The 13529-nt window shown below is 52.0% G+C and overlaps 6 protein-coding genes across 6 annotated transcripts; 2 read left to right on the top strand and 4 right to left on the bottom strand.

Annotated features, from left to right (window-relative positions):
- Positions 1–168: 168 nt before the first annotated feature.
- Positions 169–2757, bottom strand: KD926_005278 (uncharacterized protein; the record flags this gene model as incomplete). The annotated part of the gene is made up of 7 exons (XM_053098524.1): positions 169–356; positions 446–611; positions 671–969; positions 1027–1355; positions 1401–1848; positions 2311–2478; positions 2574–2757. 7 exons carry the CDS (start codon positions 2755–2757, stop codon positions 169–171), a joined length of 1782 nt encoding a protein of 593 aa, XP_052957653.1.
- A 735-nt stretch (positions 2758–3492) lies between these two features.
- Positions 3493–4988, bottom strand: KD926_005277 (FAD-binding oxidoreductase; the record flags this gene model as incomplete). The annotated part of the gene is made up of 2 exons (XM_053098523.1): positions 3493–4667; positions 4730–4988. The coding sequence occupies 2 exons, from the start codon at positions 4986–4988 to the stop codon at positions 3493–3495; spliced, it is 1434 nt and encodes a 477-aa protein (XP_052957652.1).
- An 840-nt stretch (positions 4989–5828) lies between these two features.
- Positions 5829–7185, top strand: KD926_005276 (YeeE/YedE family protein; the record flags this gene model as incomplete). Its single annotated transcript, XM_053098521.1, has 3 exons — positions 5829–6027; positions 6176–6414; positions 6475–7185. 3 exons carry the CDS (start codon positions 5829–5831, stop codon positions 7183–7185), a joined length of 1149 nt encoding a protein of 382 aa, XP_052957651.1.
- Positions 7186–7436: 251 nt separating this feature from the next.
- KD926_005275 (glutaminyl-peptide cyclotransferase family protein) lies at positions 7437–8636 on the bottom strand (the record flags this gene model as incomplete). Its single annotated transcript, XM_053098520.1, has 1 exon — positions 7437–8636. One exon carries the CDS (start codon positions 8634–8636, stop codon positions 7437–7439), a length of 1200 nt encoding a protein of 399 aa, XP_052957650.1.
- Positions 8637–9825: 1189 nt separating this feature from the next.
- On the bottom strand, positions 9826–11673 carry KD926_005274 (thiamine pyrophosphate-binding protein; the record flags this gene model as incomplete). The annotated part of the gene is made up of 2 exons (XM_053098519.1): positions 9826–11531; positions 11589–11673. 2 exons carry the CDS (start codon positions 11671–11673, stop codon positions 9826–9828), a joined length of 1791 nt encoding a protein of 596 aa, XP_052957649.1.
- Positions 11674–12299: 626 nt separating this feature from the next.
- KD926_005273 (acetolactate decarboxylase) lies at positions 12300–13019 on the top strand (the record flags this gene model as incomplete). The annotated part of the gene is made up of 1 exon (XM_053098518.1): positions 12300–13019. One exon carries the CDS (start codon positions 12300–12302, stop codon positions 13017–13019), a length of 720 nt encoding a protein of 239 aa, XP_052957648.1.
- Between the last annotated feature and the right edge of the window lie 510 nt (positions 13020–13529).

Genomic DNA, 13529 nt, shown 5'->3' with positions numbered 1-13529 from the left:
GAAATCTAGACGCACGTTTAATTTCATGTTACAGTGAATGAAATAAACAATGACTTTGTGCTCCCCATGCACTACATTGGTTTAATAATATCGCCTTTTCAGCTTTTGCATTTTCCACGCTAGAGTTTTGATGGCACTATCATATGCTTTGTTTGTAGTACTCATATCTCAAGACCGAGTTGCTTCACCCGTTACCCAAGGATCTTCTAGCAGCTCCTTGGCAGTTGGTCTATCCTCAGGCATCCAGGTTAGTATTCTTCGGATGAATCGAAGGAAGCCCGTATTATCCTCCAACTTGGTTTCAAGAGCTTCCAAGGTCCGGTTCTGCGGTATGGGTGCAAGGCCCAGCCATTTTCCTGCAAGAAGAAAAGTTAATATCGAAAACGAAAGGAGAAGTTCGTTTGTGGCGTTCCTCATTAAGAGGTCCACTGCAAGAGTAGCATACCTTGCTCGTCCCAGAAATCCGCTTTCCTCTCTCGATTTCTAGAGAGAAAATCAGGTGGCGGTGGTCCTAGCGCGGCGATGAACTGGGCCAAGTGCGCAGCATCATAAAGATCTCCATCGTCATCGCGTGCCGTGAAGAGCTTCTTGGATTCCAGAAGATCCCAAGCCTGTACCAATATCGCTTTAGCCTGGGGTGCATAGTGCCAGATCATTATTATCAACCTACTGTAAGGCCAACGCTCCAAATATCGACAGGATAGCTCCACTTCACATAATGTAATGTTTCGGGAGCTCGATATTCTAAAGGCATTACATCGCCAGCATGTGGACCTGGACCAATCCTAGCCTCCCCGAAATCTGAAAGCAGCATCGGACCTACATTAGGTCGCAGGAGGCGTGAGAGGTAAATAAGATGCGTTGATGACACCGACTTCCGAGGTACTGGGGATGAAAATTCCTTTTCCTCAAGAGGTCTCAACAGCTCGTTATCGTCAACGCCAAGGAGCAGGTTGCCAGGGTGTATATCTGTCTCACATTAGCAGATAAGCGACGTAGGAAACTGGATATATAAGACAGCAGTACCAGTATGTACAATTTCCCCATGGGTATGAAGAAAATCCAATGCTTTAAGAAGTTCCGTAATGGCGCCCCGGACGAAGTCTTCGTCAAACCCATCTCGTCGGAAGACCAATTTCATGTCACGCAAACTCATTTGCGCAGGTTGAAAGACAAGAACAACATGTTTGCCTTGTGGGCCAGTCACTTCAAAGGAGTCTAGCAATCTCCGGACATTCCCTCGCCCGGGGTGTGAACCTTCTTCCATGCGACTTGCAATGTGATGATAGAAAGGAAGTTCACGGTGAACTAACGAAGTATGAACATACAATTTCAGTGTAACATATTGATGGTCTCTGCAGAAGTGAGTTGAGAGCCAAAGCCTGGGTATAGGTATTTACTTTAGATCTCTAGCCAGCCAAACAGTCGATGAGGTACCGAATCCGAGCTTTGCGATGATCTGGTAACGGTTTTGGAGAACCTCTCCCAGTCGAACCGGGTAAAATCGCTCAGCCCGGTAATCAGGCAGTTCCTCTTCTTCGACAAGTTGATCAATGTCGATAGTTTTGAAGCCTGTGGCAGGAAGCTCTCTCGGCGTTTCGGGGGGACCTGGCGTCATCCGTCTATCGGCGGACTTGGTTGCTAATGACTTCAGCGCGGCCCAAGGGGAAGGCATTCTGATTTGTCGAAGAAAAGTGGTCTGAAGAGTGGTTCGAGGGCGAATACTATGTGAGCGCAAACCGAGTCCAGGCATTGATGTTTTACTCAAAAGGGATGCCATTGTTGAAGGACATTGTTGTGCGGAGTACATGGCCACATTTAACCCGGGGTTGGTGAACGCGTCGAGACCTGGCGGACTAACTTAGTCAGGCCGCTCAGGCGCCCGGCTGTGATGGGGTTGAATCTATTTATAGTACTATAGTAGGAAGGGTTAGACAGGATATGAGGTTGCGCTCTAACTTAACTTAGCTATATGGAACTAGAGGTCAACTATATGTCATCTATCTCGCTATGAATAACGATGGAATAAAATTTCATCGTAAAGCCATGGAACCCATATGGGGCCGTATAAGGAGCCTTCGGCATGCAGCCTCAGAGGATCGGTTTCAAACAAGGGGGAAGAAACAACTACGTCCAACGAGGCCCGGGAATAACAAATACACCTTCGTCTACTCGTTTTTGGCAACAGTTACCGAACTATGGCATCAATATTTACGATAACTTGAGCTTCAAAGTTCCACTCATGTCATTATCAACTATCGTACATCCACCTCATTATCTAACAGCTAGCCCCATTCTCCGAAAACGAACATCCAGGATCCGGCTGATTGAACGGCATCGGATACGTATCCTGATCGTTCTTGAAAACCAGGGTATTCGCCTCCAGCGGCACAGGAGGTCCCAGAGGCGATGGCCCAGCCTCGTATTTGAACATGACGTGACCGGAGTCGCAGACAGAGACGTCGGTTTTGCCGTTGTCTAGTTCGTGCTCATGTTAGATTCTTCTCCTTTGCTATGCCAGGTGTTGTGTTGTAGGAGATATCCTGGTTAGGTGGACCAGGTTTTGGACTTACCGGTGCAGTGTGTGCCATCCCAGTCTCCGATCGGCTCATTTGATCGGCCACTGCATCCGTGGAGGTTGGTGAATTCGGCCCAGCAGGTGTTGTCGGCCATGACGAGAGCAACGGAGAAGGAGTCTTGGGCGACGACGCCGGTGACGGCGGCCAGGAGGGCGAGGAAGATGGAATGGAAACGCATGGTGATGGATTTAGTACTCGCTGTTTGCACTTCGCACAGAGAGTCAAAAGCTGTGTGAAAATAATGGAGTTTGGTCTCCCTTTATGTAGGGCCTAAGACCGTTAGTGACTGGGGAAGGATTAGCGGTGTCGCTGATCAGGGGTTGGATCCAAATGTTGGTGACATGATGCTCCGGAGACTGAGTTCGAAACTAACGGACGATGGTTGCGTATCTATCTACAGCTGGATACGGCGTGTAGATAATTTGGCCCCAAAGCTGGGGGCCAAGAATGTTAATAAGGTGGATCGGCGAAGGATCATCCATTGGAGAATAAGGATGTACAGGAAGAGGCTGAAATGTAAAAACAGTCCACTACCAGACATAAGTCTCAACTTAAAATAATCTAAATGCTGCTAGTCTCCACACGTCGGTCAGGCTAAATGTTGCAGTGGAAGCTCATACGCTGCTGAATATTTGTGTTGCCCTTTGATTCCCCCAGTGGAATTGAGACGACTTTCAGTTGCGTGGGGCTCAGTGTAAGGATTCTATCTACACCCCTGTCTTCCTCCTGTCATTCTGCCTTGTTCTATTCTGAACACATATAGCCGCGTTAGGGGTCGACGAGAGTCACTTGAAGAGGTGTCTTTGTTTTGAAAAGTCACGGATAACCAACACTATTAAAAAGCAATAGTCATGTTGCGAGAACGAAAGCGAGAAAGAGCACAACTATACACACAAACAAACGGCCCCCAACCTCATTGTCTTCCACGCACACTCTGAGGATTATGAAACAAATCCTTCGGGTCGACCGCCGCCTTTATACGTTCTAACCGGGGCAGATTATCCCCCCAGTAGGCACGCTGAGGATCCGGCAGTTCCGGGTCCACGAATCCCGGATACACCGGCAAATCAGCGACCGGTTTGCTCAGGACCCGAGAGGTAGTGTTCATTAGGCCGTCCAGGAAGTCGCGAGGTGTCTGGGGAACCGGAAACACCAATGTACTAGCCAGACTCTCCATCCAAATGAGCACATCGCGGTGTGGATACGCCGTAGCATCCTTAGGAGTCTTGCTGATCGCACCGCCAGACTGGAGAAAAGTGACAAACCAGACCGGGGTGCCCTTGTCGGCATTATGGAGGTACTCGAAGAGCTCGTCAACCCCGGACGATGAGAGCAGGGTCTCGCGCGTAAATCCGGTTCCTCGGTCTACGAAGCTCATAGGCAAGTTATTCCCCACGTTGAGAACGAGACCCTGGAATGCGTTGCCTACCATTCCTAGCCAGTTAGTCAGAACGACCACATTTCCCGGGTTCTGAATTGGAAAGCGATCCTCCAGACCGAAAGCTTCGTACTCCTTCCTGGATCCAAAGAACACCCCGGTAAGAAGAATGGATTCCGGAAGCACCGTGAGCGTGGAATAGAGCTTAGGGGTCAAGTCAGGGTCTGAGATCAAGGCCTGCCAATCTTTGAACAACTGTGCCTTTTCAGCGGTGCTACCAAGATTGAAGGTGAAAGAATACTGGACGGCACGGTCTTGCGCTGGTTCCGTGCTCACTTTGAACTCAGTTATGATGCCAAAACTCGCAGCGGCGCCCCGCACGGCGAAGAAGAGATCTGGATTCTCAGTCTCGGACGCCCGCACGATCTGGGAATCCGCTAACACCATTTCCACCTCGAGGATATGGTCCACGGCAAGTCCCCATTGTCGTGCTGTGGGTCCACTTCCCCCGATAGTGAAGTGACCGCCGGCCCCCAGGTCTGGACACACTCCGTGCGACATAGCTCGGCCACCTGCGTTGTACAGGCGTGTATCGATGTCCCGGAGACGGGTACCGGCGCCAATGGTTGCGACATGGGTGTTCTCATCCATGTCGAATTGCTGGAAATTCTTAACGTCGACGACCACAGCCCCGTCATCTCCTCCCAGCCCTATGCAGCATTCGTCAATAATGGATCCCATCATGGCCGCCTTCGCATAGACACAGACGTACCAAAATTCGCATAATTGTGCCCTCCACTCCGACCCTGGACTTTGTAGCCATGCTCGCTCGCACATTTCAAGATAGCAGCGACCTGCTCTGATGTTTCGGGATACGTGACGGCTATCGGAGTGACGGGATAGTTGAGGTTGTAGGGGTGCACAGCTGTGACTTGGTATAAAGGGTCGTCTGGAAAGGCCAAAAGCGCCGAATTGCCTTCGACAGCAGAGACGAGACATTCCCTGCCCGCCACACTAGTTGTATTTCCCATTTCAACCTACGGATTGAAGCTTTGGAGGGTCAGTCCGCTGGTAAATATCGGAGTGCATCCCTGAAGGAAACAGCATGTTCTCGAAGATGGTGTACAGGCAATTCTCAGGGGCAATTTGGGCCATTATAGATCATAACACGATGGGTCACAATGATCTTCAATATACATGCATAATGGTCCGTGTGGTCAGCCACCGAAGGAAATGATACAATAATGGACTGGTAAACAGGACGCTTATGCAGCCTGGCGGCTAGTTTGCTGTCAGGCCGTATATGAATAGAACCAATGCTGTGGTACAGTCTTTCATTGATGCTGCAGCGCTTCTGATTGATAGCTTCGCGAAAGAGTAGTAGATAGACAGGGGACCGGTAGGAATTTGTGTTCATGCCTGAGGCAGCAATATGGAACGTATTATAACATGATGTACTGTCATTCATGGAGGAACGGGCCATCCCATTGGCCAAACCAGCACCTCCCCGGTAATAACACAGTACTACCCGGATTGTGTGTCGAGCCAGGCAGCACATGGTTTGGGGGCCTGAAGTCAGGTGGCCTATACTTCTGATCAACCAGGGTTTCCCAGACGCTCCGGTGTAACAATAGATGGACCGGACATAGACACCGCTTCTTCAGGGACAGAAAGATGGCACTCAATTGCCCGAGAACCGTTACCTTACAACCCACTTCCGCCTCGGTGAGCGGGTCCAATGCCCACTTTCAGTCTCGGGGACCAAGCTGAGGACCGCGAGCCATGCAGAGATCCGGATGCATGGTTGCAAGCTTACTACCTGAGACTGGGACAGACGGTGGAGATGATCTGGATACGAATATCACCAGACAATGCACCTTGCTGTCCAACCTCTCCGAAGGTCCGGTCGACGGGAAGACCCAAACTTTGGTCGCTCGGGGACCATCAGCGTTGAACTCAAAGGCAATGGCTGCTCTGGTCGCCGACCACAGGATCTGCTGAGTTTCTCCCCCGGCGATCCCGTCGGCCTTCACCTCGCACAAAACCATCGGTCATCTACGTCTTCCACCGGTCGTTACACATGGAGGCAGCCACGGCTTGCGGGAGGAGGCGACTTGGGTTTGATCACATCCATTGACCAGAGAACAATATTGAGATTTTTGCGTGTCCATGTTTACCCCCGTCCACACCTCCTTGGGGGCCCTGTTGCTCTTTCAAGGGTCAACCGGTCTCCTGCTCCATAACGGTGCCGTCTTTGGCATCTCCTCTCTACTGGCTGGTTGCGTTTTCAATCCGAGTCGCGACAATGTGCCGATTATCGCTGGCCTGGTGTCCAGCGTGGCGCCCGTTCTAGTCCTGATGCCTTCGCTGATCCCGTCGTATCCACCGGCACCGAGCTCGTGGACATCGTTGGCATCCACGCTAGGGATTGGCTTTCTGCTGGGATGGGGGACAAAGGTAAGATTGCAAATCGACCGGCCTCGGATTGTGCAGGCATCTGACGAGTTGAGAATATAGAATGGAAGGGGATGCACGTCAGGCCACATGCTGTGTGGTCTGTCACGTCTGTCACCGCGTTCCGTCATAGCAACCGCCATTTTTTTCACCACCGCGTTCCTCACGGCGAACCTAACCTCCGGAGGCCAAATTATTCCCCCTTGCGCCGACGGAATGCCATGCCACATGCCCGTATACCCCTCGACTGCAGAGTTTGTGTTCATGGCTAGCACTGCCGGTATCTCGTTCATCGCCAACGGGTTCGTCGTGCCCAAATTTTTCGATCGATCAGAATCAGCCAAGTCAGTGTTCGGGTACTTGGCCGGTCTGCAGTTCGGCATGGGTTTATTCTTCTCGGGAATGGCCGATCCGGCCAAGGTACTGCGCTTCTTCGCTTTCCTCACAGATTTCTCTCGATTTGACCCTTCATTGGCTCTCGTCATTCTCTTTGGCATCGGTCCGTCCGTCATAGCTTACCAGACCGCTAAACCCGGCCGGAAGGTAGACCAACAGACAAACCAAATAGCCAGTCCTACCTTGGCGGGGAATTGGCGACTTCCCACCGCCACCGTTGCGGATATTGACTGGCGCTTTTTGACGGGGGCGGTGGCGTTTGGAGTTGCCTGGGGACTACGAGGGGTGTGTCCGGGCCCGGCAATTTTGCGCGCAACGCTGCAGCCGATCTGGGGCCTTGCGGAGATGACGGGGTATATGCTAGGAAATCTATTATAGAGGGTGAATGGCATTTTGTCGGGAATACAACCCATCTCTCCCGTTCAAGAGGTTCCTAGGTGCGTTGATGAAATTTAGGTACAGGGCCAGTCGGGGCGGAGGCCGAGAAGAGCCTTTCAAAAGCTGTGCGGACAAGCGAAAGTCAGCGCCACTCCCAAGGCACGGGGTGTAACATAGCATGAGTAGATATTTTGTACATAACAGGAACCAGACATGGCATTCATGATATAGAGTTTGAATTCAGGCAAAGCTTACAACTCGGTTTTATCCCACTTAGATTCTGTCTTTGGCGCCGATCGTCTGTCGTCTGTGTGCGTCGGCATGAAGCCCTCCAATTCCATCCATTCGGCAGCGAAAGCAGTGACGAGCATACTCCAATCTTCGACGGTATTGCCATCCAAGTGCTCGCCGTCGTCCGGGACACCCCGCTGGTTGTGCCATACCTCAGGGAACCCGACGCTGGGGTGTGCATCAATGACATGCAGAACCTCCACGCCGCGGGCTAGGAACGGGATATGGTCATCCAATATAGAAAGATAGGTACTGAGCTCATGCTCGGTCTTGGAATCGTGCACAAACCATGCGCCATCGGGGGAATCCTGCGCAGCCGATTTGAACTGTTTCAGGTCGCGAAAACGGCGTTCCAGCGCCGCCAGCTTTTTATATGCCCAATGCGTCGTTCCGAAATACGACTGAATAGTCGGGCCCTTGGCGCCTAGCAGATCCAGGAGCACAAACAGGGAGATCGACGACAGTGGGGATTTAAAGGTCGACATAGCCGGGTTGACTTCCGAATCCCATTGTTGCGCCAAGGAACGAGCACCGTACAGCGAATCGGTATCGGACCACGATTTGAACGCCTCTTCACCATCCAGAAAGATAATCTGGATGCCCTTCTGTTCTTCCAGCGACGCGTGGGTCCGGCCCTCCGCTTTCATTCCCTTCCACTTCTCCGTTAGCCCTGCATCAATACTGCGCATGGCGTGCATGAGCATCGCGCACGGCGCAGCGCTATCAATAGCCCCGATAAATCCCTCCGGCTCGTATTTACTATCATAATGAGCCACCAGCGTCAAATGCCCGACATCCCCCTTCTTTGTCCACGGAGGATCGCGAGATGCGATCAAATTGACGAACGGAACTTCTTTCCCGTTCGAAACGGGCGTGGTATATGTCGAGTTCTGGAGTTCAATATTCCAGTCGGGGAGCGATGTGCGGATGAAGTTCGCAAAGTGGTTGAGGACAGCGGTTGAGCCCTCGGTTCCGGAAACACGGGGCCTCAGGATAGGAGCTAACAACGCTCCATTGTTGATATCGAAGTCATTATTCGGTCGGGGAAGGGATTTCAGGGTGTCGTCGGAGATATCTTGGTAGGAGGCTCCCAGCTGAAGAAGAAATAGCAACGTGACGCAGAGGGAGAGTAACGGGGATAACGGACGGTAGGTAAACATGATGAATAGCGATTGTGTTGTCACGGCACCCTCGACCCTAGTGACAGGCAGTCCACGGGGATGGCTCCTCGTCGGTCAATCGAGGCGACGCAGATAGACCGCAGAGATGGGCATCCAGATGCTTCTTGCGATGACAGAGGACGCAAGTCGGGGCATCGCAGGGGGCCAAGTGGTGCCAAGCCCGGTCACGTTTCATCCCCATACGGAGTGCCTGTTCGGGACTAGCGCCACTGCCTCTCCGCTTCGACGGAGTCGTTCCCATGGATTCACTCCTCCTATTGACCTTATTCACTGTGAGTTGCTCCATAAGACATTCAATCATCGCATGCCCTTAGCTTAGCGAGAATGCACGATACCTAACTGTCTTAGTATTGGCGTATCTCCAATCGACGTTCAATCTTTACGTCTTCCTTTCCCATTATATATTATGCCACGCTCAGCAGACCAGCATTCCGAACCAGCGCTTGACACAGTTAACTGTGACTCAAATTCATTGTGGATAAGTCCTGGCTTGGAAGAGAAGTCAATATTACTCTCAAGTACTAACAATTGACTAATAAATTCCTCTTCAAGCCTGCCGTATAACTTTAGAATTTGTGATCGACTGCTTGAAAGATGAGTACAAGCCTTGCCGAGGTCTCAGTACTATAGGCCTGCCATGTAAATTCGGGTTGTCATTGGCTCGGAATATTCTTCCATATGTTGAGGAAGATTGCATGTCAGGAATGTGACGGTCTACAAAGGAGCCTAGTAAAAGACTAGTTTGTTTATGACTCGTAGCCAAGGAATATTCCCATGGAGAAGAAAGGCTATCTATGAGGGAGGATCTATCCTCTATGTACTACCGGAGGGTCCTCCATATCAGGAAGTTCGTATCGGGAAGTCCTTGGCTCAGGAGGTAACAAGGAATGCTTTATACTATTCCTACGTGGGTAGTAGTGAGGGCTCCTCCCTCCGGGTTGCCAGGAATAAGCCGCAACAAAGATTTAGGTGGGTGATACAATGCACATCCATTTGTTCTTGCATGCTCAGTGCTAATCTCTCGAGTGGAAGATGGGGCGATGATCATCCCAGTGCACTGCGACAAGGAGGTTTCTAAGCAAGGGATCGCATCGGCCGTTTATGTAGCCGGCCATTTTGAGGAACCGCTCCGAAACCACTCCCAGCCCCCCATTGCAAGCCTCTACATTTATTCCAATTTGATTTCATCAAGGGCCCCTCCCTCTGTCACGATGGGCACCATCTCAGTCTTGGCAACTGCCACCTCCAACACCGCCGGGCTTTGACACCGCAGTAGCCAGCAAATAGACGCCGACAGGTCCTGTCCGGGCATATGCCTCGCCCCTTGACAGTCCATGCAATGAGCTAATGCTACAAAGTCCGGGTTGGCTTGCCTAGCATGGCATTCTCTTCCCCCGTAACTTGAACGTTGCAGCTGCGTAATCATCCCCTGCTGGCTATTGTTGAGAATGATGACCTTGACCGCCACGCCGTGCTGTGATGCGGTAAGCAGCTCCGCCATGGTCATGCAGAATGAGGCGTCGCCATCGATGTCGATCACCTCGCAATCAGGCTGGGCTAGTTTGGCCCCTATGGCAGCGGGAAGTCCAAATCCCATGGTTCCCAGACCCCCGGAGGTGATGAAAGGACGGCCAGGGTGCCATTCCAAATACTTGGCCGCCCACATTTGGTGTTGACCAACTCCAGAGGATACCAGAAGGTTGTGCTTCAAGTGAGAGGTCTGCCGGTTCAGTTCAGCGACTACCTGTTGCGGGAGAGGATCCAAGTCACGATGCGTATTAGGAGCCGGTGAAAGATGACGTGGGATTGTATTTTCTGTCTTCCAGCGATTGATCCGAGCAAGCCAGACCCGTCTGTGCGCTTTATATTTCAGGTCAGGGATGATCAAAGGGAGAGACTCGGAGAGATCGCCCAAAATGATCTCCGTCGGCTGCACAACTTTCCCAATAGTATTGCTACTGATATCAAATTGAATGATTCCTCCTGCCCCCTTGACTCGAGCACTGAGGGCAAATCCCTGCGGATTCCCGACGACACGCTCGTCCAATCTGGCGCCAATGGCCAGAATCAAATCTGCATTTTGCACAGCGAGGTTGGCGGGCGGTGCTCCGTACGTGCCGACCATGCCCACTGAGAGGGGATGAGTCTGAGCAAAACATCCTAGGCCGAGGAGCGTTGAGGTGACCGGGATACACCCCTTCTCAGCGAGTTGAGATATGAGGTTTATACCGTTTGGGCTGGCGAGGACTCCATTCCCGGCAATTACCACAGGTGATTGAGAGGAGTTGATTAACATTGATACGCGATCCAGCTGTCTGTGTCGACTAAGAGTGCTGTGCGTGGGAGCCACTTCAGGATTATGTCTAGACGCGTCCTCTCCCCCTATCAATGGCGTCGACATAGAATGAGGGGATGGTAGCGTGTTCAGATCAAACGTAGCACGGCCAACATCTTTCGGCACGGCGACGAGTGTGGGCCCTTGTCGTCCATCCATGGCACAGCGAAAGGCCGAATCTACCGCATCGGGAAGCTGACCAACGCTCTGTACGCAGGTCGCCCATTTGGTACACGGCTTGGCCAGTCCCATGATGTCAATTTCCTGGAAGGCACCGGTACCTTGCACGGCGGTTGCAACCTGGCCGCAGATAACCACCATGGGGGTCCCGTCGAGCAGGGCGTTCAGCATAGGCGTTGCCACATTCGAGCTACCGGGACCTGAAGTCACTAAAACGACTCCGGGTTTACCGCTGGCTCGCGCATAACCTTCAGCCATGTGACCGGCGCCCTGTTCATGGCGGACGAGGATGAATTCAAGACGCGATGCATTATAGATGCCGTCGAAGAGAGGGAGAGCTGCACCACCGGGATATCCAACTGGTTTGAATTAGTAGCGTACGGGGTTTTCATTCTCGAAGCAGGCGGATTTCGTACAGATGTGTTTCGCGTCATGGCTGTATAAGAGCTCACGTAGAGCGTCACCCCCTGAAAGACCGACGAGCTTTTTCCTTTCAAGCATTGTTATTCTCCTACCTTTTGAAATCGAATAGGTTCTTCTCTATTTGTCTTTGCTGTGTTCTAGTCTCTTTCTTGGAACACACACCAAACTTTATACGTCTTTACGGGGTATACACCACTGACCCAGATGACGTGCAACAAGCGGGAGACTTTTCCACAGCAGGCTGAACATGCTTCAGGTATGTTTTTGTGTTACCCTCTTGGTCCTCCCTTGCCTTGGTCGTTGCCTATCACCGCGGATCGCCGGCACTTCGATTACAGAGACCATGTTCGAAAGGCCTGAATTCCATCGTCTGCAAAAAACCTAATCGGATAATTCTAACTCAGGGATGATTTACTAGGTCACATCATGTGTAACATTCTTACCAAGATGTTCCAATAAAACCTTTCAGCGCTGATCGCAGGCACGGCATTTTCTGGAATGGTTCCCATGACTTCTTGATCGAAGTCGGATAAATGGAATGAGACCACCAGCGCTGACGACACTGTCAGGAAATTGGTTCGGGGCCCACGCCTGCCTTAAGTGAGCGACGACTACACTCAGGCCTATATCTATCTCATCTTTCTCCCAAGACAACATTCTCATTCCTACCATACTCCTCACCTGGAAGTCTATCCCCACCAACAATGGCAAACCAAATCTACCAATACTCGCTTCTCAGCGCCCTGATGCACGGCATCTGCCACGAAGGTGCAACTGTTCAGCAAGTCCTCCAACACGGAGACCACGGCCTGGGGACTACCCGCGGCTTGGACGGCGAGATCATGATCGTGGACGGCAAGGCCTATCACTTCCCCTCGAACCCTAAGCAGTCGCCGCGAGCTCTCCCTGCAACAACCATCCTGCCCTACGTGGTAATCACCCGCTTTCAACCCACTCTGCACAAAAGCCTCCCCTGTCTCCCCATTGCCTCCCTACACGACGCCCTCTTCCCCCTCCTCCCGACCCAGCAAAACACATTTATCTCCGTTCGCCTTGACGCCTGGTTCCATAGCATCCGCTTCCGCGTGATTCCCGCACAGAGCCGACCACGGGAATCGTTGAAAGTCCTCGCCACGCGTCAGGTTGTTAAGGAGTGTCGCGACATCCGCGGCGTGATCTTCGGGTTCTGGTCCCCACCGTACACTAGTGGGTTCAGCGTCGCCGGGTTCCATCTCCATTTCATGTCGGAGGACGGCGCCAGCGGTGGCCATGTCGTGGGGTTCGAGGCGGGCGGGGAGGAGGTCAAGCTATCGGCGGCACCGATCCGGGATTATCGGGTGGAAGTACCTGCGGGAGAAGAGTTTCACGAGGCACCGGTTGGAAATTTTGCAGACAAAGAGTTACATGCTGCGGAAAGGGCTTGACATTGACGATCTATTACTTGGTTGGGGTTGGGGATGGATAGGTGCAAGGCGAACCCCATGGTGGATATGAACTGGGGCTTTTAGAATATTAGAATATCCCTCCATCATAGGTATCGGAAATGCCGGAAATTTTTGTGTTCCACAGCAGATAGAAAAAAGAAGCCAACCACTGGTGTTGAAGGGTCTTATAAGGCCGAAGCCCTAATCAACATGCTATAGATCTGCCAAGTCGGAGGGCGAACAATTCGGCCTGGCCGGAGTCCTCGCGCTGCATCCGTTTGCCCCGGTCGGGGTCAAATGGAGCCTCCGGAGTGTGTCCCCTTCATCTAGGCTCGGGAAGGAAGCATTGATCGAAATAATTGGCCCTCTCTGGCCGTACTAGACTCGATCACTCGATGGAGAAGACGGAGGCAGGCGAGTTCTGCGCGATCCCGGCGAGGCGAGCCTCTTTGGGCTGAACTCCGGCAACTCCGGGGCCGCATAACCAAACAATGCACGTCCCGACGCTGC

Source organism: Aspergillus affinis (genome assembly GCF_023601865.1).
Source record: "Aspergillus affinis strain CMG 70 chromosome Unknown NODE_25_length_320802_cov_86_012257, whole genome shotgun sequence".
NCBI classification, from domain to species: Eukaryota; Fungi; Ascomycota; class Eurotiomycetes; order Eurotiales; family Aspergillaceae; genus Aspergillus; species Aspergillus affinis.
The sequence above is the reverse complement of the archived record's forward strand: the minus strand, read 5'-3'. Positions and strand labels throughout refer to the sequence as shown.